General features: G+C 39.9%; 1 protein-coding gene across 1 annotated transcript; it reads left to right on the top strand.

The window, feature by feature from the left end:
• Positions 1–2,379: 2,379 nt before the first annotated feature.
• chrnb1l (cholinergic receptor, nicotinic, beta 1 (muscle) like) lies at positions 2,380–23,953 on the top strand. The gene is made up of 11 exons (XM_074699378.1): positions 2,380–2,479; positions 5,673–5,806; positions 7,823–7,867; positions 8,318–8,427; positions 10,297–10,405; positions 11,180–11,327; positions 11,417–11,602; positions 13,203–13,426; positions 13,510–13,688; positions 23,073–23,211; positions 23,425–23,953. The coding sequence occupies exons 1-11, from the start codon at positions 2,380–2,382 to the stop codon at positions 23,563–23,565; spliced, it is 1,515 nt and encodes a 504-aa protein (XP_074555479.1). The 3' UTR covers positions 23,566–23,953.
• Positions 23,954–24,353: the final 400 nt, after the last annotated feature.

Genomic DNA, 24,353 nt, shown 5'->3' with positions numbered 1-24,353 from the left:
TTGATTTTAGAAGGAAGACAGAGGAGATCTGAAGACAACTGAGATCCTTTGACAATATCAGGAGGCTCCTCAGCGTCTTTTATCAGGGTTTATAAGCCAGTGTCCTGTTTTATGCTGTTCTTTGCTGGAGGAGCAGCTTCACCTCTGAAGATGAAAACAAGATCTACAAATTGATTAAAGTAAAAAAAAAAAAAAAAAAAAAAAAAAAAAAACTGGTTCAGTGATTGGATGTACTCTAGACTCAACTGAGGTCATCTATGTCAAGAGGACTGGGGCTAAATTGAAAAATGCGCTCTTCCTTCAGGACCATCCTCTTTATAGTTTTTTTAATGGACTGAGAAGTTCTTTTAGTGATCGTCCTAAGTGCTCATCTGAATGACTCAGAAGGTCTTTTATGCCGGCAGCTGTTTGCTATTTTAATGAACACGTGTGACTTTGTTGCTGTCTGCTGTCTTGGTGCTCTTGTGTTTCTTGTCCTGTTTTTTCTTGTGTAGGTGTTGAGGGCAGCTAGTGAACCACTGACTTTTGAGTCCTCCTTTATGATCGTTGGTATTTGGTTTTTGTATTTATTTATGGTAAATGTCATGGTGTGTAGTGTGTGTATGAGTGGACTGTGCGAACAGTAGCACGAGTTTCCCCATTGGGGCTCAATAAAGATCTATCTTATCTTATCTTATCTTATCTTATCTTATCTTATCTTATCTTATCTTATCTTATCTTATCTTATCTTATCTTATCTTAAACCTGTTTTACATGCTTTGGACAGAGGCTAGTGCACAGGGTGGGGAGGCTGGTTTCTCTTTAAACTGGAAAAACACTAGCTTCCCCAGATGGTCCTCACAGTGACTTTAAACCACATTGAGGCTTCCAGAGCTGAAGAAAACTGGAATGTGAAAGCAATTTCAATTTTTATCTGACTATAACTATTTTGTAATAGAATAACTTTGAACTTTATAACATAGCAGTTAAGAAATAGTGGGACGGTGTGCGCATAATAATCAGCCCAATTCAATATATGTGTAGCTCATTTTTTGCAGAGCCACAGTTGAGTTTATCATTGTTTTGTGAGTAGAAGAAACCCAACACAAGAGCAGTGTTCTACACTGTGGGGCACTGACTCATTTCAGTTTTTCACCCTACTTCCACAAGGTTAGAGGCAGACTTGGCATGTTAGCAAAAGCTAAACACTAGTATTTGATACGTACCTGCTCAGTAAAAAGCTTACTCATGATGCTCTTAGTCCTGTGCTGCTCTCCAAGTGCCCGAAAGCACTCGAGTCGAGCCAAGCTTCACCCTCATTTAGAAAAAAGCTTTATCAGTTATCTGTGCTACGTCCACTATCATAGCCACTCAGGGTAGCTTTTTCCAGTTGTTAATCAACACACAAAGTCACTTGAGTACTTGTGATTGGCTGAAATAAACACACTTACCTTGCACTCAAGAACATCCTGATACAACAGAAACATCAACATATAGGCTGAGGAAGGGGTTAAGACAGACACTGACACTGACACACATGTAAAGAGCAGGATTAATCTTGAAAATGTTAACATTTCAAATTTTTGTAAAACCCAACACACTCTCCCTTTAACAACCCTGTTATCCTGGGGGTAGGTGGGAAGGACCTCTAACTGAAAAATTCAAAAATTTTGAAGTTTTCCTCTGAATGATACATTTGAAATATTCTAACTTTAATTTATTTTCATTAATTGAATAAAAATGATTCTCATTTAAAAAAAATGTCTACTCAACATTGCTTTTCAGCTTGAATATCAGCATGGTTCTTGTTGGACTACAACAGGCAGGAACCAGCACAACAACCAGGTTTATTTTGACCAACAGAGAGTAGGCCCAGGTCGTTTTTGAAGGTTTGAAAGAATCTTTTTTCTTTTTTTTTCTTGAAGATTATGGGAAAGGTTGAATTAAAGATGGAGACAGCATTGAATGAAAGTCATGAGAGATGCCACCACTTTAGCTCAAAAACAATCCCCCCACTCACTCCACCCAAAAATATCTCCATTGTCACAACCCATGGCCCATTCCCATTCCTTTACCCCCTCCACTTCCTCTTCCAGCGTCCCCACAGTGCTAACCTCAGGATTGGTGAGCACCAACAGGTGCCTTCCCCACAGGCTTCCCAGTACAAACACATTCCGCCCTCTCGTCACTCCCAGCACGCGCGCCCAATCAGGCCGTAGTTTCACCCATGGAGCCATGGCCACAATGAGACGAAAGGACAGGAGGGAGACGCGTTAGCTGAACGCTGTGTGCCACTGAAGGTGTCTACATGCTGATATTCAGCTGACGGTGTGCTCGGGAATTGAGAAAGGTGTGCCTTTTTAGTGCGCTTCTTCTGGACTCCATGAAGTTTAAGATGTCATGACTGCCATGGTGGGACAAATGAGGACAAGAATGGACTTTCATGTGAGGTTGAACACATTTCTCTTCATATGCAGCTGCATTTGTGTCACCTTTACAGGTAAGACCCAGGGATGCTTGTAGCATCTGTGTGGACAACTTTCTTTTTGTGATTTATTGATTTTCTTGAGCTGAGATTGTAATCTTGAGGGTGATTTTGTTTGGCTGTTTAGTCATTTTTCTTGATGAAGGCTTGCTGTCCTCAATGCCATCTCAGATGTTTTAATTGTCTTTAAACTGAGTCTTAAACTTTAAGCTGTGAAGTGACGCTGAGAGTTTTGAAATAAGAAATAGGAAGACAAATATGCTTGACTAACTTTGACTCTGACCTTTGGCCTCATGTCGTGCTTGCAAACGAACACTTGCCCTGTGCGTGTGTGTGTGTGTGTGTGTGTGACCTGTAGTTCAGTGTTTCCACTCCTTTAGCTGCCCTCAAACTACAACTGAACATATTTCCTGCTCGGCTGTATGAGAGGGAATCTTCATAACCTCCTGAATGTGAGCACACACACACACACGCTCTGAAACTGAGGCGTGACTGCACTCAGCACTCCTGCAGTTCAGGCAGATAACACACCAGCATCTCAAATGCAGTGTGTCAGTTCAGTTAAATTGGTATTGATTCCACTTCCTCTGCCTTTTTAGGGATAAAAATCATAATTGAAATCGATTTGTAACAACTAGTTCTTATCTTTGCTCAGATGAAGGGCTTTGACTTTCACCTTCTGACCTGAGCAAAGGAGAAAAGGAGCTTTCCTGCCGTGTTCGGGAACCTCCACAGGGATTGTGCTTGGTCTTTCCCTGTCCCTATGCCTTACACTTGGGGCTGTTTTCCCAAAGTGAAGTCCTTTTTCCAAGTTCTGAAGAAGATATTTCAATTTTTTAACCTGAAAACCAAAATTCGAAGAATACCCTGCTCTAGAACATGTAATGAATCACATTATCAGCTCATTGTTTGTTAATCAGGGTCTATTTTTGTCTCTGATGGAGCTGGTATCCCAGACATCCCTTTGATCCCATCCCCCTGCTGCGTATCAATTACATTAGCTCAGTCACCTTTGCTACCCATCGAACAGCACCTGCCCTGTTGACTGCCTCTTTTGCATGCCTGGGCTGCCCCTCTCTGTGTTTTCCTCACGTTGTTTTACAACATATTTGACATCACATCAATCTGTCATCCATTAAAAGCCTGTCTCTACTCAAAGATGTAAATCCTTCTGCTCATTTCAGACTTAAAATTCAGCATCCACATTGTTTTTTGTGATTTTCTGGTAATATTAGCTATCTGGGGCAGGCATCTGAACCAGAAAAACAGAGGACATTGACATGCAGTATATTTTAAGCATTGGTCATCCCTTCACCACCAAAGGCCCGGCTCGATGATCCATGGAGAACAATCATGCTGTGATCTGGGGGCCAGTGGCATGTGTCATGTGTCATGTGCTCTCTTTGAACAGCTTTTAGTCACCCCACTTGACCTTAAAAGTTAAGTTGTGGAATCTGTTTTCTGAGTTATTTTAAGAAATTTCATCCAATCTTCGGATGTGTAGATTTGAAGATAAGATAAGATACACCTTTATATGTCCCATACAGCAGCAAACAAAAAAAGTTGGAGTGACTTTTCTGGACGGAGTTTAATCACTGTCTGGGTATGGGAGTGAGGTGTCTTTGACGTGCCTCTGAAAAAGTCCAATGTCCAGTCCAGGGTAACTGTTGCATAATTTCTTCCATTTATTGATCCACATGAATTACACAGGTACAGACAGGGACAGGTAAGTGTTGTCTCTTCTTGTTATACTGCTCACACTGTAGTACCTGCACATTGTCCTGCCTCCTTCTCTTCAGCTGTCAGGGAACAACAGGCCTAGCACCGGTTAGCATCGACATGCTACAGGCTGCTAACAGCTGACATCTTGTGTGTAAACAATGTGATCATAGTTACATGGTATGGTGTTTTTACAAAATTAGTAAAAACACCATACCAGACGTAACAAGTTTGGTGTCAGTGAAACAAAAAAATAGGGAGGGAGCTGCTGCTTGAGCTGCTGCTCCAGTGGCGCTTATAGCAACATGTGTGAACTCACCTGAAAACAAGAAACACTGTATTTTAACATCTTAGAATGAGCTTGTCATTCCCAATGAGGTACTTCATCTTGTTTTAGCATCATGCTTCCAGAGCCCAAAATGGGTAAAACAGACACTGGCTTTAGAGCCATAAACTGTACACAGTAACAGCTGTGTACATGTTGGTATCTGAAGTTGCTGCAGAGTACAGTGGTTTGTTAATCTATGTCAGGTGATTCACCACCAGAAAACCTCTGAAACCAAAGATGATGAAAACTATGTCCAGACAGAGAACTCCTTTAAATCTGTTAGAATAACTATGATTCTGTATTTTAGGATTGATAATTATTAAAGTCAATCGTTTGATAATATTCCATAGTTTTTCTGTGAACATAAATCTGTTTGGTGTGTGTAATTTGAATATTTACTTGTCATTTATTCTATATATGAAGTGCTTAGTGTGATATTTTTCTTATGCCGCTTAAAATCTAAATTCTGAGTTTAAAAAAAGCTTACTTGTCTAAGTAAATGGAACCAAAACTGTTTCCAAAATGCGTGTGGAGTGTAAAGGAGCCTACAGCAGAACTTTTTCCTTAAACTGAAAGGAAAGTTGTCCACTTTCTATAGCCAGGGTTAGACGCTGGACAACCTAACAGACTGCGTCTATAATCATGTTGATACAATTCATCAGCAGGGTTATTAAGTAGGGTTTTCTATTAACTGGGGTTTTGTCAAGTTAGGCCCACAACACTCTGGAGATGGTTCAAAAGTAAGTTTAGTTATAGCAAAACTAACTCCTCCATGCTGGCTTTCACAGCCCTTCTTACTCAAACTCAACAAAGACAAAAAAAAATGGGGAGTGGAGTCTGTAGAAAGGTCGATTTAAGCTGAGAGAGGGTGGGAAGTCTGTTCTAGGCCCAGTCTACATCCCCCTAATTATCTTTTTTCATGAGAGAGTGGGAGGAACAGAAATGTGGTTCATCCAGTCCCTGATTCACTTGTATTTTTCTTTAGGTCTCTAATATTTTTCTATCTGCGTGCATCTTTCTTCACGTTCACCTTTGTTTGGTTCTGTTTTTGGTCCTGTGTATGTATTCTTTTCTCTTCAGCTGTTTTCCTCTCATGGTTCATCAGGCATCGTTTTCTGACCTCATCATTTTCTGCCTCTTTGCATCCACCCTTTCATCCAGGGGCCTCAGAAACGGAGCGGAGGCTCCATAAGAAGCTCTTTGAAAACTACAACATGAAAGTGAGACCAGCTCGTTACTGGGAGGACAGAGTGATGGTTCGAGTGGGGATGACTCTCTCGCAGCTTGTCAGCTTGGTAAATACATGTGCTGTGAAATTTAAAAAAAAAAAAGAAAGAAAAAAAAAAAAAGACAGAAATGGTGGGGGTGTCACTGTTACAAAGTTATGGTGGTTCTTGTTTTCTGGGGACAACTGGGGTTCAGATTGTCCTCTCTTTTTGAACCTTTTTCAAAGAAGACTGATAAACAAACCAGACATAAACACAAGCAGATGGTGTTCATTAGACACAGAAATGACAGAGTTAGGAAGATAAATATTGTTTGTATTGGAAAATGAGGAGGGATGGGTGTTTTGGTTCTAATAGTGAGGAGTTGCCAGTTAACAGGGTCACAAGTTTAGCCAAAACACAAGAGTGTTTTGTGCTAAATCTGGATGATTAGAATCATTATACTACTATTGATCCCCAAGGGGGAAATTTAATTTCAGTTACTTCCCTTCCAAGACATATGAGAACACAGACAGTGATATGGGATACAGGAATGGGATAAACCTCGGACCTGCCTGCGTGCCCATTTACAATGGATCATAAAAATATTGGGTAAATATATTGACGCACTGTAAAAAGGGAATCTTCAATCAGTTGAAGTGATGTAATTTTCCAATGTATTTTTGTGAATCATATCAATTCGAAATTCTGCATTGCTACAACTACAAAAAAAGCAGTAGTTGGACCAACTTAAATTGATTGATTCAACTGGTCACACCTAATAAAAAATAAGTTCTTTGAAATGAAATTAACAAGTTCACTTAACCCAACTCAATAGGTCAGATAAACTAAATATTTCATTTTATCTCAAATCAACATTTTGCATCAATCCAACTTGAAGTTTTAAGTTGTTTCAACTCAATAATCTGCAAAACCCAAAAGGCAAATCCATGGGAGCACAGAGAACGCTGTGGATATGAGACCCTGCTGCACATTAAGATACCATGCAGGGACAGTGTGTCTGTGCTCCATGGCATGGACCAGCTGGCTGTCTGCACTCCACAGCATAGGCTGCCTAGCTGCTGGGCTGTGCTTCACGGCATAGGCTGCTTGTCCTGGCTGTACTCCACGGCATTGGCTGCTTGTCCTGGCTGCCTGTGCTTCATGGTAGTGAGGGCTTCAATTAAATACTCTCTCAGTAATGGCAATTTGTATAGAAGTGAAGACAAACGCAATTTGTCATTTCTGATCATAATTTTAGCCCATCAACACATCTCATTTTTTCACATATAAGACATTAAATACACTTGAAGGTACATGGTCCACCCCACAGAACACAGACATAGGTCCATGCTATGTGGAGCACAGAAAGCCTGTGCCCTTGGCAGGTCAACATCTTAATGTACAGTGGGGTCTAATATCCACTGCATTCCCTCCTCACTCACGGTTTGAAATAAGTCAATTCAATAGGCTGTTAAGTAAACTTTACAAGTAGTTAAAGAGTAAACTCAACTTAAGACCATTAGTCATATTCATTAACCTTTTTAGTGCAATTGTTTTCCAAGATTCTTTTAAGTAAGCTCAACTTGTCACATTTTTACAGTGCAATAAAGTGTAAACACACCTCATCAGATTCTACTTTGAGGTTTTGCAAATTATTGAGTTGAAACAACTAAAAAACTTTAAGTTGGATTGATGCAAAATGCTGACTTGAGAACAATCACATGTTTAAGTTTATTTGACTTAATCAGTTGTGTTGACTGAACTTATTCACTTCATTTCGAATAACTTAATTTATTTAGGTGTGACCAATTGAAGCAACAATTTAAGTTGGTCCTATATATTCAAAAGTGACCCAATGTAGTTTTAATAAATGTGTTTTTCTTTGTGTTTGTTTTGCAACTATAAGCAAGTCCAACTGTTTTCTTTATTCAGTGTGTGCTACAGACTTGGCCTGTTATGATAGGCAGGCTAATGTAACTGTTTTTCATCCTGTGCCATTTGGTTGAATTTCTCAAAACAAGCTAGATGATGATGAAGTTGCTGTAGGATCACAAATGTTTCTGATCCTCTTTCTTTAACAACTCTCTCTATGTCCCACCATAGAATGAGAAGGATGAAGAGATGACGACCAACGTGTTCATGAATCTGGTATACACACACACACACACACACACACACACACACACACACACACACACACACACACACACACACACACACACACACACACACACACACACACACACACACACACACACACACACACACACTCAAAACCATTCATCTTAGTCACCGAGCCTCGCTCTGCTGCTCTGACTCCTGTCTTCCCTCCTCTGGCTGCTCTGCCTCTCAAATGGACTTGTCACTTTCTATAACCACAAATTATTTCTTGCTTTTTCCCTCTTATTCTCTCCCTGGCTCGCTCATTTCTTTCCCTTGACTTTCACTAATTAGAAATCACGACGGCTTGAGAGTTTGTGACAGTTGTGAGAATGTGTGGATGATCAATTTCAAAGGCAAACGGCAAAGACTCTGCCACCTTTTACCCTCAGCACTTGTTATTCACTTCTTTTCTATTCACCCTCCCCACCATGCCAGGCATGGACAGACTACAGGTTGTCATGGAACCCAGAGGAATATGACGACATTGATGTTTTGAGGATTCCTCCCAACAAGGTGTGGCGTCCTGACATCTACCTCATCAACAAGTGAGTGCTCTGTCAAGGTACATATTCATCATCCCACTGTGCTAAATAATTCAATATGACAATAAAACTTAATGTAAAATGTAAAAGAAATATTTCATATTCATGTTACTTTGGACAGAAGATTTATGCGTGGTCTCAACAGTAAAACCACAAATGTTAACAAAAAGATGAGGTTTGAAAACTGGTTTCAAGACAAATATTTGGTTTTGAGAAACTGTCATGAAATTTGTTAAAAAATAAAATTTAATTTAAAAAAAGTGTTTTTCCAATGTTTAAAAAAACGTCATCACGTTTTGTTTTATAAGCAAGAATATGTTTATTAAGCTCAACTGTAGTTTACATTTGGTCACAATAAGCAAATACTAACATGCTAAAAGGTTTAACAAAAGGCTTAACTATAAACATTTATTGATTTAAAACAGTAACCTATCAAATATTATCATGTTAGCACTTCTTTTGCTATTTGTCTGACATTAGCACTGAGCTTAGAGGGACACTTCTGTTTGTGTTAAATTTAATGTATAGCATATGTCAATGATTGTCATTTATTAGGAAGCCTGTGGCTCACCCAAACTGGAAGGTTGGTAGCTCAATCCCAGCTCCTGCAGTCGAGGCCCTGTTTCCACCAAGCAGTTCAGTTTAGTTCATCTCGGTATGGCACACATTTTATGGCGTTTCCACCAAGCGGCAACATCCGGTTAGTAAAAATGAAGCCTATGCAGAAATGCTAAAAGTCGCTGTTTGTTGAGAATCTGCTTGAGGCTGGCCGCAAAAAGACCAGAGGTCACATACACTGCCAGTCATAAAAACAGACTTTGCGGCATTAAAAAAACATATTTACAGCCTGGTTCAAAAAACAGCATGGGTCTTAAATGCTGATTTCACTATTGGCACACATTGTATGGTGGATGATTCTTTTTTTTTCGGAGGTTCAGAAGTTATTAGGATCGTTCGATATTCCAATCAGAGACACAGCTCAGGTCACGTGACCGCCAGGCGCTCTGTAGCTGCTCAAAGAAAAACTCACAGTCATAGCTAATGTGGCTGCGTCCCAGGATTGGCTTCAGACGGGTGACGTCTGAGGCTACGTCCATGTTTTATACAGTCTAAGGTTTCCACTGACTAGTCCCAGGACTGATCTCAAAATAACCAAGACGAGCCATTTGGGACTCTTCTCTAGGGGTGCCAGACTAAACCAATCTGATCCCAGAAGGTGGAGCCACAACACTGCAGACCCTTGATTGGTTGAAAGAAGATTCACATACTGTGCGACAGCAGCTGCTTTGTTGAATGTCTTCCATTGTTGCTCTTTGTTTACTGCATCGCGTCATGCTTCCTCCTTATATTTATTAGCGTGGTACACTCTGTCAGGCTTACACACTGCCTACCACGAGGGGGCACTGTTGGCTGTGAAAACAGAAACAGGATCAGGCTAAACCGAGCCATTCTGTACCAAACCATGCTGACCTAAAGCAGACTGCTTGGTGGAAACAGGGCTCAAGTGCCTTTGAGCCAGAAACCAAACCTCAAATTGCTCCGGCTGTTGCTCGGCGGTGTGTGGACAAACAAACAAACACCCCATCATGAATGCGTTAGCTTAAACTGATGGTCCACAACAATAGTAGTTTCTGTCTTCAGTGTGTGAATGTGGTGTGGATAGGTGAAGGACACTAACTGTACAAAGCACTTTGAGTGGTGAAAAAGACCATATCATTACAGGTCTGTTTATATTTCTGTTTCCAAGATTAACAAGCTAGCTAGCCAGACATTCTTTGTTGTACTTTCTTTTACTGGTTTGCTCATAGGAATCCTTGGATGTCAGACACATATGAGCACCACATCTTTCTTTTGTTTCTTTTTCTCTTACAGTAACGACGGTCAGTTTGATGTTGCTCTCTACGTCAATGTCTTGGTTTACAGTGATGGCACAGTCAACTGGCTTCCCCCAGCCATCTACCGCAGCTCCTGCTCTATAGAGGTAAAGATTATGTTACAGGTGACCTCATAAATTGATCTAGACTTTAAAATCTGTCTCAAAGTCTTGGGGGAAAAAAAATTAAATTCCTACATCAAAGGCCAGACTTGAGGTAAATTAACCATGTACACATGGGCTAAGCTGCAACAGGTTGTCAGGAGCTTTCTTTGTGGGCCAATGCCACACACTTCAATTTTTTTTTGCCTTAGATTGTGAGTTCAGACCAAAAACTTCTTTCACAGTCCTCACACAATTATGTAAAAGAGACATAAATGTATCTGTAAGGTCATTTTTTGAAACTGAACAGTGAGATGATGAAGTAGTGTACAGAAAGTACCTAAAACGCCCAGTGACTTTCAAGTAAAAGAAAACAGTGTCCAAACCAGATTGTATCTGGCCTGATTACCACAACAAAAGGACATAATAAATGAAGTCAGATCAGGAGTCAACGTGTTGAGGTTTTACTGCCCAACTTGAATGAATGGAGACTTATGAACGGAGTAGGAAGCATGGGAACTCCTTGGTCTTGCTTGACTGAAGCCAGTGTAAGTTGACAAATCCAGTCGACATGCAACAGAGCACATACATTTTGTGTATTTGAGGCATCAGACTGTGAACATAGGTAGTGATCATTACACCTTGATTGATGATGACTTTTTCAGAATACTTGTGGCACATCTTTTGTGAGTTGCAAGAGTGTTGTCCAACACATTCTGGTTTTACAATTGCTTTTTTTTCCCTGCAGTTTAGCAGTCTGACACATTTCTCCTCCTGTAGGTGTCCTACTTCCCGTTTGATTGGCAGAACTGCAGCATGGTTTTCCGCTCTTACACCTATGATGCCTCTGAGGTTGACCTGCAGTACTTCCTGGATGAGAACAATAAAGAGATCCATGAGATTGTGATCGATGAGAATGCCTTCACCGGTAAGTGTTCACTCCATTCACTTTTTATGCACTCTTGAAGAGACGGCTCACGTTCCGCCCATGACGGCTACATGTCTGTGTTTTGTCAGAAAATGGAGAGTGGGCCATTTGTCACAAACCCACAAGGAAGAATGTGAAAGAGGACCTGTATGAGGACATCACTTTTTACCTCATCATAGAGAGGAAGCCTCTTTTCTACATCATCAACATCATCGTGCCCTGCATCCTCACCAGTGTGCTGGCTATTTTTGTCTTCTACCTGCCTCCAGGAGCAGGTCAGTACATGTGACACAATCTGACACTGACTGCACGTCATCGCCACAGAGAGAAACAGGAAGAGACGCTCCTGTGACAAAGAGCCTGTGACTAATACTAAAGTACACTGGAAAGAGAGAACAGTTGGACCAACTGAAATTATTGCTTCAATTGGTCACACCTAAATAAATTAAGTTATTTGAAATGAAGCTAATAAGTTACATCAACACAATTGATTGAGTCAAATTAACTTAAAATTTGATTGTTCTCAAATCAACATTTTGGATCAGTCCAACTTAAGGTTTTCAGTTGTTTCAACTCAATAATTTACAAAACCTCAAAGTAAAATCTGACGAGGTGTTTTTATACTTTATTACACTGTAAAAATGTGACAAGTTGAGTTTACTTAAAATAATCTAGGAAATCAATTGCACTAAAAAGGTTAGTTAATATAACTAATAGTCTTAAGTTGAGTTTAATTTATGTCTACTTGTAAAGTTTACTTTACAGCCTATTGAATTGACTCATTTCAAACCATGAGTGAGGAGGGAATGCAAAAGGATATTAGAGCCCACTGTACATTAAGCTGTTAACCTGCCAAGGGCACAGGCTTTCTGTGCTCTATGCCGTGGACCACAGACAGCAAGCTGGTCTATGCCATGGAGCACAGACACACTGTCCTTGTGTGGTTTCTTAATATGCAGCTAGGTCTCCACAGTGCTCCCTCCTCGCCCACAGTTTTTCCTTTTGGGTTTTACAGATTATTGAGTTGAAACAACTTAGAACTTTAAGTTAGATTGAAGCAAAATGTTGATTTGAGAAGAATTAAAATATTTAGTTTATTTGACTTATTAAGTTGTGCTAAATGAACTGTTTAATTTCATTCCAAAGAACTTAATTTATTTAGGTGTGACCAATTGAAGCATTTAATTTAAGTTGGTCCAACTACTTCTTTTTATTAGTTGTAGCAACACAGAATTTCATGTTGATATGATCCGCAAAAGTACATTGGAAACCTTAACTTAAAATTTTTGAGTTGGATTGATAAAAAAAAAAAAAAAAAAAAAAAAAACAATACATAATTTCAACTGATTGAAGATTCTCTTTTTAATGTGTACTTTGTAATGCAGGAGGCCTTTGAGGGAGAGGGAGAGTGACCTTGGCATGTTCTTTTATAAAGAGGAATTTATTGATCAAACTAAAATTCATCAAACTTGTTGTTGAATGTTCAGAGCATAGCCTCCAAAAAGGGTTTTCAGATTCAGAGCTAAATTTAGATACCACATTATCAACACAACACAGACCATTAAGCTCTCACAATCAGGTCTTTCCAGCGTGAAGCTACTCAGAATGCAAATAGCTTTTTAACTCTATAGTTTAGAGTCCTGTGATTCAGTGCTGGCATCATGTGGTTTCTTTAAAGTTTCTTGACGTTTGGTTTGAATCAGGCTTTATACCTCATTAAATTATCGTTTAATAATGTTTGAAATGTTCTATTTTGGTCAGTTCCCACAAATCCATTCATGGATTTTTCCAGTTAAATTTTTGGAGGTTTTAAAGTTACAGGTGACTCATTGATTAACTGTTTAATCAAATGTTTTTTTGTAAATACGTCCACAGGAGAGAAGATGACCCTCTCCATCTCTGTCCTCATTGCTCTGACTGTCTTCATGCTTCTACTGGCCGACAAGGTCCCTGAAACCTCCCTGGGCATCCCAATCATTGTCAACTACGTCATGTTCACCATGATCCTGGTCACGTTCTCCGTCATCCTGAGTGTGGTAGTCCTCAATCTGCACCACCGGACGCCCAGCACACACATCATGCCAAACTGGGTCCGAAAGGTGAGGGTTAATGAAAGTCCAGGAGTAATACGTTTCTTTCACAGTCCTCTCATTTCACTGATTCCTTTATTTCGATTTCACAGGTTTTCATTCAGTTCCTGCCCAAGTATATCGGCATGGCACGGCCGAACCCAGAGGAGCCTCTTTTAGAGGAGGGGTCTGATAAGGACACTCCCATCCCATGCTACAACGGCAGGCTGCCTGGAGGAGAGTACTTCTTCCGCAAAATCAACCCTGATCTGGTCTTACCCTGGAGAGGCAGGTGAGTCAAAGCCACTAGATTTTCACTGGACCATTCTCTATAAACCCCAGAGAGGGTTGTGTGTTAGATTTCCAGAAAACAAGACCAACAACTTTGCCATGTTCAAAGTCCCTTAAATCACATTTCTTCTCCATTCTTATGTCAAGTTTGACCTTAAGCAGCTTGTCTTCATATCTACATGTGGAAAGGCATTGAGTTGCTGCCAAGTGATTGGTCAATTAGATATTTGTGCTTAAAACTAGCAATACAAATGTTCCAGATCTGACCCATCTTACCCATCCCCTGGGACTGAGCAGCCATTTACACGACAACGGTTTCAGGGTGAAACGCAAAAGTTTTGTTGCGTTTTTAGCTTTGCTTTTACACGGAAACGGCGTTTCCGCTGACCTAAAATGCAAACTTTTGAAAACTTTTGCAAAACTTCTGAAACACTGTCGACAGCGTTGCTGTGTGAACAGTAAGCCGGCATTTTCAGTGGAAACGATGACATCACACTCCGCTTTGCGCTTCACGCTTCATGCCCACAACAAGACAACAGTACCGTGTTGTGCTTGTGCACAATCTGCTGCATCTGCTAAATGTCTTCCTACAAAATGTGCATCTTTTGCTCCACTTTTGAACTTAGTTTTCCCCAACACACCAGATGATCAACCCAACTCTACTCCCGTGGAGGTCTCCCAAAAGCGGCTTCTGGACAAGACAAGTATAGCGCCAACTACAGGCCTGGCATGCTTACTACAGCGTTTCCAGTCCCTCTGCGTTTCCGTGTAAACGCAAATTTTTTTCACTGCATTTTAGCGTTTTCAGATGTGCTCTATATGACACTCCTCTGCCTCACACTCACAGAGAACGTTCTCCTTTTAATGTTAATGAACGCCGGCACCGCCATGAATCTTCTTTTTAGATTGTGCCAAAGTGTGAATGTTGGATCTGATGCCAGACAAGCTTTCATAGTAAAGTACACGGTGTGCTTGGCAGAGTTACACCCTTTGCCACAGCAGCTTAGAGAATCTGGCAAGACACAGACTGTACATACACTTCCCTCAGCTTTACGCATTAAATGTTCCATTGAATACAGCCTCCAGAAAAGTACTCTGAGGGACAAGAATAAAAGATTCATGATTAAGATAGATAAAACCAGACAAGGGTTTGGATTCCAAAGTGAACGTAGGCAACAGAACTTAATGGAAGAAGAAACATCAGCATATCTGAGTTTTGCTGGTAGATCATCATTCTTTTTCTAATGCACAAATACATAAAGGTCCCTACAAATTACTTTTGGAATGTAAGTGTGCAGCATCATCATTTGGACCACTAGTTAGAGTTAGAGCGCTACACTGGAAAAAAACTGAACTCTAAAAAGTGTCTTCATCTCGTTTTCAGTTTAAAAAAAATGTCTTTTGAAACATATTAAGAACCACATTCACCTGACCAGTCTAAGAAGTCGTATTTTAAGTTATTTAAAGACAAAATGAGGTCTGATTTGCTTGCAACAAGTTTTTAAAAAAATCTGCCAATGGAAGAAAATCAGGATGAACAGGACATTTGGTACCAACCTTGTCAGCACCAATGATCTGTACAGAGAGGAAACAAAAGCCACCGAGCAGTTCAGCTGGTTTATCTTGGTACAGCACACTTTTTGTGGTGTTTCTACTGACTAGTCCAGGGACAGATCCCAAATAACCAAGATCAATTGTCCCACTTTTTGGAGCCCTTCTGCCAGACATTCCAATCCAACCCCAGAAGGTGGAGCTACAACACTGCAGTTTGTTGATTCATTAGCAGGGTACACTGTGTCACGCCGCGGCTGTTACACAACAGAGACGGCTATCGGCATTTGGCTAACACGAATACCCCAAGAGGGGGCACAGTTGGCTCAGGATCAGGCCTCACCGAGCCAACCTGTACCAAACTGTGCTGATCCATACCGAACTGCTTGGTGGAGTCGAAGCTTACCTGTATTTTTTTATTCCAGGTATGGTTTTCAGGTCTAAGAGCTGCTACAAATGCTATAACAATGCCTCTAGCTAGGATGTTTATGCTTTTTTTTCTGTGAAAGTCATTCATATGGGGTCAGTACAGAGAAAAATAATGAATTTAAAAAGTCTTAATAGTCACTACAGAGCTAAGTGGCTTTACTGCAGTAATTTTCTTAATCAACCTGTGCATATAAAAGAGCTCTGAAATTGATGTCTAGCACGCTGCTAGTGCGAAAAAAAATAAAATAAAATAAAAAAGAAAACAGGTAGTGGAAACAGGCCCTTGAATAATGTGGAAACCCTTTGGCTGGTCAGCAGTGTCTTGCGGTAGAGGTCTGGGAATTTGCTAGGGTTTTATTGTGATGCTATAGCCTTGTTTGACAAGTCTTATTGACTGATCATCCATTCTTCGAACTTACAAGACTTTTTTTTTGTAATCCGGTTTTTGGGCGTGATAATCACACCTGATTAGAAGTCAGAAGAACACCAAAGATGGTGACATGCTCCCTGTGGAAACCACACTGGCAATTCTAGGTTGTTTGGATATTGTAGTCTTAGCCAATTGGAAGTGATACCAACCAATCACAGATTCCGTCCTCTGTCTGTAGCCAAACAGCGACTATAAACTTGGGGCTAGTTGCATGGCTGAGATTTCTTTCAAGTTTTGGAGGACAGAGAATGAGCAGGTCTGATTTAATTAGTCATAATTTAAAAATCAAATTTGGAAGATATCGAGCTATGACCGCAGGACATTTCTCCTTGACTCGCTCTGTCTTTCTTTTTGTTTCTGGGTCATTAAATCACAAAGCTTAAATGAACCAGACACATGGTGAGTCATCATACAGTAAATCAATCAATGAGAGAGATTATCAACATTTTTATATGAATCAAAAATCAGGCTCCAAACCGTTCTGTCTCCCCAACCATGCTGACTAATCTGCCGGTAGGCTCCAGCCTTACCACCCAGCCCCCTGGCATTACAAACAGCTCCACAGTTCCTGAACCCAGCCCGGAGCTGGGCAGCTCTCATCCCGTTCCAAAGGCATCAGATTCAGCCCCAGCTAAACCCCTCACCCCGTCCACAGTCGCCAGACACTAAGCCTCTGTTTAGGTTGGGCATTAGAGGGTAATCCTGCAGAGAGGAGGTGGAGGGAGGCGGCACAATAGACAGTGGGCAGTTGAGTGGAAGGGAAGAGTAGTACTGAGTGATCGAGGCAGGGGAGGATTTTGTGGTTTTTGATGTGGAGGAGATGTTGGTCGTGCTAGCAGGCACCATCAGACAGTTGGTGTCATCCAACTCTCTGATCTTGTGATTCTGGAGAAAACAGGTGCTGTACTTTACAGAATAATGACGAGAACTGTGCTCGTTTGATGATTTGTATTACAGCTTCAGTGAGTCAGTCACTCAGTTAAACCAAATATAAATACAAATATTTGAAAAAACTGTTGAGATGGATATTTTTTTATTCATTGGTTTTCACTTCTAAAATGTCAAATTCTCTTTTGGTTTGAGATAAATGCTTTTTTTCAGCATTTTTCAAAGTATGTAGACTGAAACACTTAATCAGACATCAATCACTTTATTTTATTAACTGACTCGCCTTTTTAGATAATGTTGCAAATTATGCCAAATTATTTAAAATAAGGAGAGGTCTTTACCCCTTGATGCCTGTTGTCGCCAATTTACGACATACCCTGCCAGGTCTTGATCTGGCTGAGATGACCTTTGTATCCCAGTAATGACTATTGATTCACGTTCTACAGGATTGTATCAAACTATGTCCCAATTGGGTCAGGGGATAAACTTATTGTATATATACACATCAAATATCTTAATTTTAACTATGGTATGTTCTATATTCAAATCAACAATCTCCCCTTAATTAAGCATCTGTAAGACTGGAAAAAAAACACAAAAACAATATTTTAATATAATTGAAAACTATTTCAGGCAGTAAGGGGTTAGTTTGGTAGTTTTAGAGCTTGTAAAGGTTACAAGTATGATTGCATGTTAAGGCCTTGTAAAAAAAAAAGATAGAATTAAAATTACTGAAACTAGATGGGAACAAATAACAAATTAAAAAATTCCAAAACCTTATTTAAAAAAAAAAAAAAAAAAGTATATTGCAATATAATTGGGATATTGAGTTGCAGTTTGAGGGGGGAAAGGGTAATATTTGCACAACAAACACAAAGAAAACCCTATTTTTTAAAACCATATTGGGTCACTTTTGAATATCTGGGTAATCCAGCAAAAAGCTGCTGTTAGCCTAGGGCACACGCTAACTACACTGAAAAAAGAAAACAGTTGGACCAACTTAAATTATTGCTTCAATTGGTCGCACCTAAATAAATTAAGTTTTTTGAAATTAAGTTAATAGGTTTAATCAAAACAATTGATAAAGTCAAATAAACTAAAAATGTGATTGTTCTTAAATCAACATTTTGCATCAGTTCAACTTAAGGTTTTTAGTTGTTTCAACTCAATAATTTGCAAAACCTTAAAGTAAAATCTGACAAAGTGTTTTTATACTTTATTGCACTGTAAAAATGTGACAAGCTGAACTTACTTAAAAGAATCTAGGAAAACAGTTTCACTAAAAAGGTTAGTAAATATGACTAATAGTCTTTAGTTGATTTTACTTTATGTCTACTTGTAAAGTTTACTTTACAGCCTATTGAATTGACTTATTTCAAACAGTGGATATTAGACCCCGTTGTACAATAAGATGTTAACCTGCCAAAAGGTTCTTTTAAATATCTGCATTTTGGTGGCATTTTATGCTTTTATGTGGAGAGTCTGGATAGAGTACAGGAAACAGGGTGGGAGTGGGGCGTGACATTGGAAAGCTGCTGTAACTTCATCAATCAGCTCTAACAGCTCAAGGGCTAGCCCCATGGCTAGCTTAGCTTGCTCAGCTACACAAGCTCCCCATATGTTACTTTTTTCTAAAATTTACATCTATTTATCCAAAGATTCTGCAACTTTAAATGACAAACTTGTGACTTGTTTCTTCAAATAACAGACTTTGTTAGACAACTTATTGGTTTTGTTTTTGTGGCTCTGATACACCATGGTATGTGAGAACACAGACTGAGGAACACAGTTGATTATGAGACAGTAACTCAGAATAGCTCTGCACATGTTCGATAGGTATTATAGGTGCACATGTGTTGTTGTGTAAGGGTGTGTTTGTGTCACAGTGAAAAGGCTCCATAGATCTGCAGTAATGAATACAAGCCGTGGAATGTGAGTGACATGCAGCATGTACAGGACCAGCATAGCTCTGCACTGAGCTGTGACCACAAGAAGACACTGGCTTATACACATACACACACACACACACTTCACCTCCACTATGGGAACTCTCAGACATCCCCTTTCTGACAGGCTATGTGTGGTCACGCCGTCTCCCTGTGAGTCTGATGACTTGTCCCGCTCCTTGGCTGACGTCTGGCTGATCTTTATTGAACATCACGTACACTCCATACACACCATATGCATACAGACAACACACACTTGAGTCATGAGCTGAAGTGTCAGTCTGACAGGTGCTCCGTGGCGCCTTCAGAAGGCTGTACACAGGAGCGTACTGCCAACTATTCCCAATGACAAAGACGACTAAATAAGAAGGCTGGCTGTCACCTTGTGAGGTGTGGGATAACTTTCCCCTACAGTGACCGTAAAACTGTGACGCATGTCTGATTGGAGGCCAAGTCTTACTGACAGGCTTCCATATGCTTAACATGAACTGTTGCTGACAGAAAGAAATGATCTTTGAAGCAAACACTTTCTCTTGGTTGACAAGCAGGTACAAGGACAGCCTTGATTCCCTACCCTTGCCTTCATGTTCCCTTGATTATTCTTACTTTGTTCTATGTGGCATGAGTTCTCTTCTGTGGTGTCCTCCTTGGTAGCTTAGGTTCAAACTGAAACGACTGAACGGACATGGAAAAGCTACAAGGATCAGGAACAATGGCAACCAAATGATGTCAAAACCCAGATGGCATTCAGTGTTCACACCTTTGGCACTCAACAAGAAAATAAACTCTTTAAAGTCTGTCTCAAAATGTAAAAGTAGAGTGTTTGTTGAGAACATCATAATCATTTTGCCTGGGTCCTTTAAACACATTGGCTGTATAGACACCAATTCAATGGGGCAGGCTTGAGGACGGTCTGGTCGAGCTTGTCTGTTTTGTAACCGTGAGTGATGAGGGCACAGAGAGGATATAAGACTCTGCTGAACATTAAAGTCTTACATTGGGGGAACATGCTGCCTGTGCAACACTGCAAGGACCAGCTGTGTAATTCTAATATCACTATAATTAAAAATTGACCACCATAGCAGAGACAGTTCTTCTTTTATGTAGTTCTATGTTACAGCGTTTGACTGTAATTTTACTGTTTTTGTCTGGAAACTTTGCTGCCAGTGCTTTTACTGTTTTGTTTTTGTTTGTTTTTTTTTTTTAACAGATTTTTGTTTTTTATGATGAAGTCCTGTATTTTTACAGTCATTTTATGAGGTTCAGCATTTTAACAGTGTTTGACTGTAATTTTACAGTATCCGTCTGGAAACTTTGCTGCCAGTGCTTTTACCATTTTTTTTACAGTGTTTGCTTTTTTAAACAGTGAATTGCAACCATGAGTGAGGAGGGTACAGGGTTCAGCTGGCATAACACCAAAAAAAAAAGCAAAACATCCAGGATGCCATTTTACAGATAATTTCTGTAATTTTACAGTTTTGTATAATGCTTTTGAAAAACAGAAAAAAATACTTCAAAAATGAGGGTTAATTACCTTTTTTATTATTTATTTATTTCGACTGCGTAGAATTACTGAAAATATCTGTAAATCTATTAGCATTTTGTTGTTTTACAAGAAAACAGGAAAAATCTGTTAAAAATTACAGACCATTTCCTGTAAAATTACATTTATTCATTTTTAACAGTGTACCAGGCTTGTAAACCAATATACTTTCAAACACCTGGATGAAAAATAATAGGCCTTTTTTTTTTTTTTTTTTTTTTTTTAAGCTGTAAATCATGTAAAGCTACTACTGAAGAACTGGCCCCTGCAGATGTTAGTGGTGCTCTCTTTGGATGAGAAATCAGAATGAATAATGAGACGAAGGTGACAGAGACAATGGTGAAACGTTTCAAGTCAGACAAGTTCAGGCAGCTTTTATTCAATCAGAGCTTGTGTTGGGATCTTGGAAAAGGATGGCAGAGATTATGGAGAAAGGACCTCTAAAACAGTTAGCAGCCAATGAGTTAAAAGGGGGGTATTCTGCTTCCCCTTCTTTTAAAGATGGATACAAAGTAACAATGTTGGATATCCAAGCATTTTCATTTGTTGTAAAAATCTCTAAAATTGTCTTTAAACCAATAAAAACACTCAGGTCTAGAAAGATAACATGGAATTTTAATGAGACTTGCGATGAAGGATACATAAATATCTCCTAATTTGTTTATGACATGTCGGAGGGCAGGGTCTATCCATAACTTGTTCTTCTTTTTTTGAAGGTTTGAACATTATTTTTTATCTGACACAGTTTTTTAAACATGCATTCATGAGCTGTTACAGAGTTATTCACAAAGGCATGAAGGCATCCCAGGAACTCTGTTAATAAGATTCTGCCCATATGTTTTGCTTCATGCAACAGCTGTGTGAGGGAAAGAATGAAGGGGTCAAAGGTCACTGCATCCCATAAATGTTGACCCAGCGTTGTGTCAATGTCACCCTGTCAGTGTTAAGAGCGTGTTGCTGTTGTCACTCAGCGTTTGGAGGAGCTGCAGGACAGGGGGCCCGACGTATGGCTCTGCTTGTCAGCGGTTAGAGGAGACACACAAGGACGAAGTGTTTGTTATGGAGGGACAATTCTGACATCTTCCTTTGTAATGAATGACCTACGGTGGACAGCTAATGTCAGCGGGGGTTTGTTTCAGCAGAGGTGAATCATGCTGCGCTGGTGACTTGTGACCAATTCAACATAAATATGAACTCAGGGAGAATTTATGAAGGCTGCCACCGTATTTTTATTTATTTACTTTGCACTTTACACTTCTCATAAAAGAGACTCAATGCAGAATTTGAAGGCAACAGATGTGTACATTGTCCTTGTAGTGTGTCTGCATTTTATATATTTTAGACCAAACAGATAATTTGATGTGTGTACAGTTGTGCTCTCTGGAAGAGTTTGGAAGGTGTACCGTTCTTTGTAAGAGAGAATAGCTGTAAGACAGAATAGCTTAATCATCACACAACAAATGGCAATAAAGAAAATTGTTAGATGGTTCCTGCTTGAAAGTTGGCAAACCATCAGTGATTATGACACATATTGCCCTGTTTAACATCAGTGACAGCCTGCAGTCTAAGACGTGTGGCCCTCTTTTTTCCCAGCTGCCCCTTCTGCTTGGTAAAAAGTTGGTCTTGGATATTTGTCCTGTTGGAAAGTCCATGTGCAGCTTCCAGGCTGATGAATACAAATTGCCCTCCATACTTCCTGATAACAAGCTGCTTTTATCTCATCATTCAGTCTGACTGGATTCCCCATGCTGCTGGAGCTCACAAACCCCAACACTAGGGATGGGAAGTTCAGCTCTTTCCAGAGAGCCGGTTCTTTTGGCACAGCTCCAAAAAAAGAGTTGTCTATTTCGGCTCCTAATGTTGTATTATTTGTAGCTTCGTATTTTAGCCTAACCTGACAGATATAAGTGATAGTTTAATCAAACTTTCCTGGAAAAAAAATGGACAAAATAGGCTGATCCAGATGCTGCTTTTTGTGGGCTTTACTCATATTTTCATGTTTTTGTGTCTGATGCACTCTTCTCCTGACGCAGCCACATTGGATATGACACTGGCTGTGAGTTTCTTTTCGAGCCGCTACAGGGTGCCCAGCAGTCACATGACCTGAGCTGTGCCTGTGATTGGAGAATCAAACAACCCTAATAACTTTTAAACTGCAGAGTTAGAAAAAAATTTGCTCCCCGTACAGTGTGTACCGATAGTGAAATCAGCGTTTTAGACCCAAACTGTTATTTGAATCAGGCTGCTTTTTAATGCCCTAAAAGTCTATTTTTATGGCTGGTCGTGTACGGACTTCCGGTCTGTCTGCAGAAATACAGTGCTCTGCTTTTGAGTTTATGACCTAGGAGAGCCTTTAGGAGGAAATTTACCTGACGAACCTTTGATTTATTATCGTGCAATATTTTTTAGGCTGTTTCTTGGGACCTTGGTTGAGTTTTTCAGGATCTAAAAAAAGTTTCCCCTGTACAGTTCAAAGGAAGAAAATAAACTAGAAAAATTTCCTCCATGTCCCTTCAGGGGCTCTGTGCCTTGCTGATATCCTGTCTGACAAACAGTGTAGCGTCTCTGTTGTAACTCCTTTTCCTTGCTGTCTTGAAGATGCGAGAGCACAGTGCAACTCCAGCGGCTCCCGGACTCTGACAGCTTCTGTCTGATCCTCCCTCCCAACCTGAAGTCTGCCATCAGTGCCGTGACATACATGGCCGAGCAGCTGAAGAAGCAAGACACGGATGACACGGTGAGAAATGTGCACGACATGAAACGACACACTCTATCAGGCAGCGTGTTATTCAGTGAGTCTGTCTGCAGCTCCTGAGCACAGCCTGTTCCAAACACGCCCCACCGTGTTCATGTGTCATCGCTTACAGACAGTACACTGCTGACTCAGGGCTCACACCAAGCGCTTTGTGTCAATCTGTGTGTTTGTTTTTGTGTGTGCTTTCCTTTCCAGATGACCGGAGATTGGCAGTTCATCGCCCTCGTTGTGGACCGCCTCTTCCTCTGGTTGTTCGTCATCATCACCACCCTGGGAACCCTGGCTATGTTCTTGGATGCTAGTTTAAACCACACACCCGAAAACCCCTTCCCGTAGGAGATTTCTCACATACAGTCCCAGCTTGAAGTATAATTCATGCATCACTTTTTCTTATGAATGAACTGTAAAACCATCAGCTGACATGGAAACAGGATCAACATGTAGACATGAGAATGATAAATGTACATGTGGCTACACTGTTTTGTCTCAATCAAATATTTGAAAAAGCATCGTGACGTCTTCTAGTGTAAAATCTTGAAATGCAACTTTCTCATAATTGTTCACTTTTTTAAATAATACTAAATCATCCTCCATTAAAACACTGCTCATGTAAACATTCAACAAAAACATCCTTTTCTGTTTGTCTGCAAAACCACACACATATCATACTTTATGATTGTAATGTTAGCATTCAGACAACAGGGGTCAGTAATGTGACATAAGTTGAATACAGGAGACTCATGTCAATCGTTTTACAGAGAGAATGTTTTTTTTCCTGATGATATAAGTGTCCATGGTTTTTTAAAGTCTTGTTGGTTGATGAGCAGTCCTGCTGACGTGTTTTGAATGGATGAAATTTTCATATGTGCAAATAAAAAAAAAATAGATAAATAAATTTAAAAAAAGTATTTTTCTATAAACTCTGAAACCACAACAACCTTTGGAGTTCAATGATAAAAGTCTTCTTTATGAGTTAGTTATATAAAAAAGACACCCCCACCTTATCTCAAGACTTTTAACCAATACCCCTTATTAGAAAACAAGAAAAGTTTGAATTTAAAAACCTAATAAAACTTGTAAATAATATGTTAACACTTTTATAATGGCAGTTATCTTTATCGAGT

This window comes from Halichoeres trimaculatus, unplaced genomic scaffold, assembly GCF_033239565.1.
Source record: "Halichoeres trimaculatus isolate MK-OKI-2021-1 unplaced genomic scaffold, fHalTri1.1 fHalTri1_scaffold_22, whole genome shotgun sequence".
NCBI lineage: Eukaryota > Metazoa > Chordata > Actinopteri > Labriformes > Labridae > Halichoeres > Halichoeres trimaculatus.
Note: the sequence above shows the minus strand (reverse complement) of the source record. Positions and strands in the feature narration are given on the sequence as shown.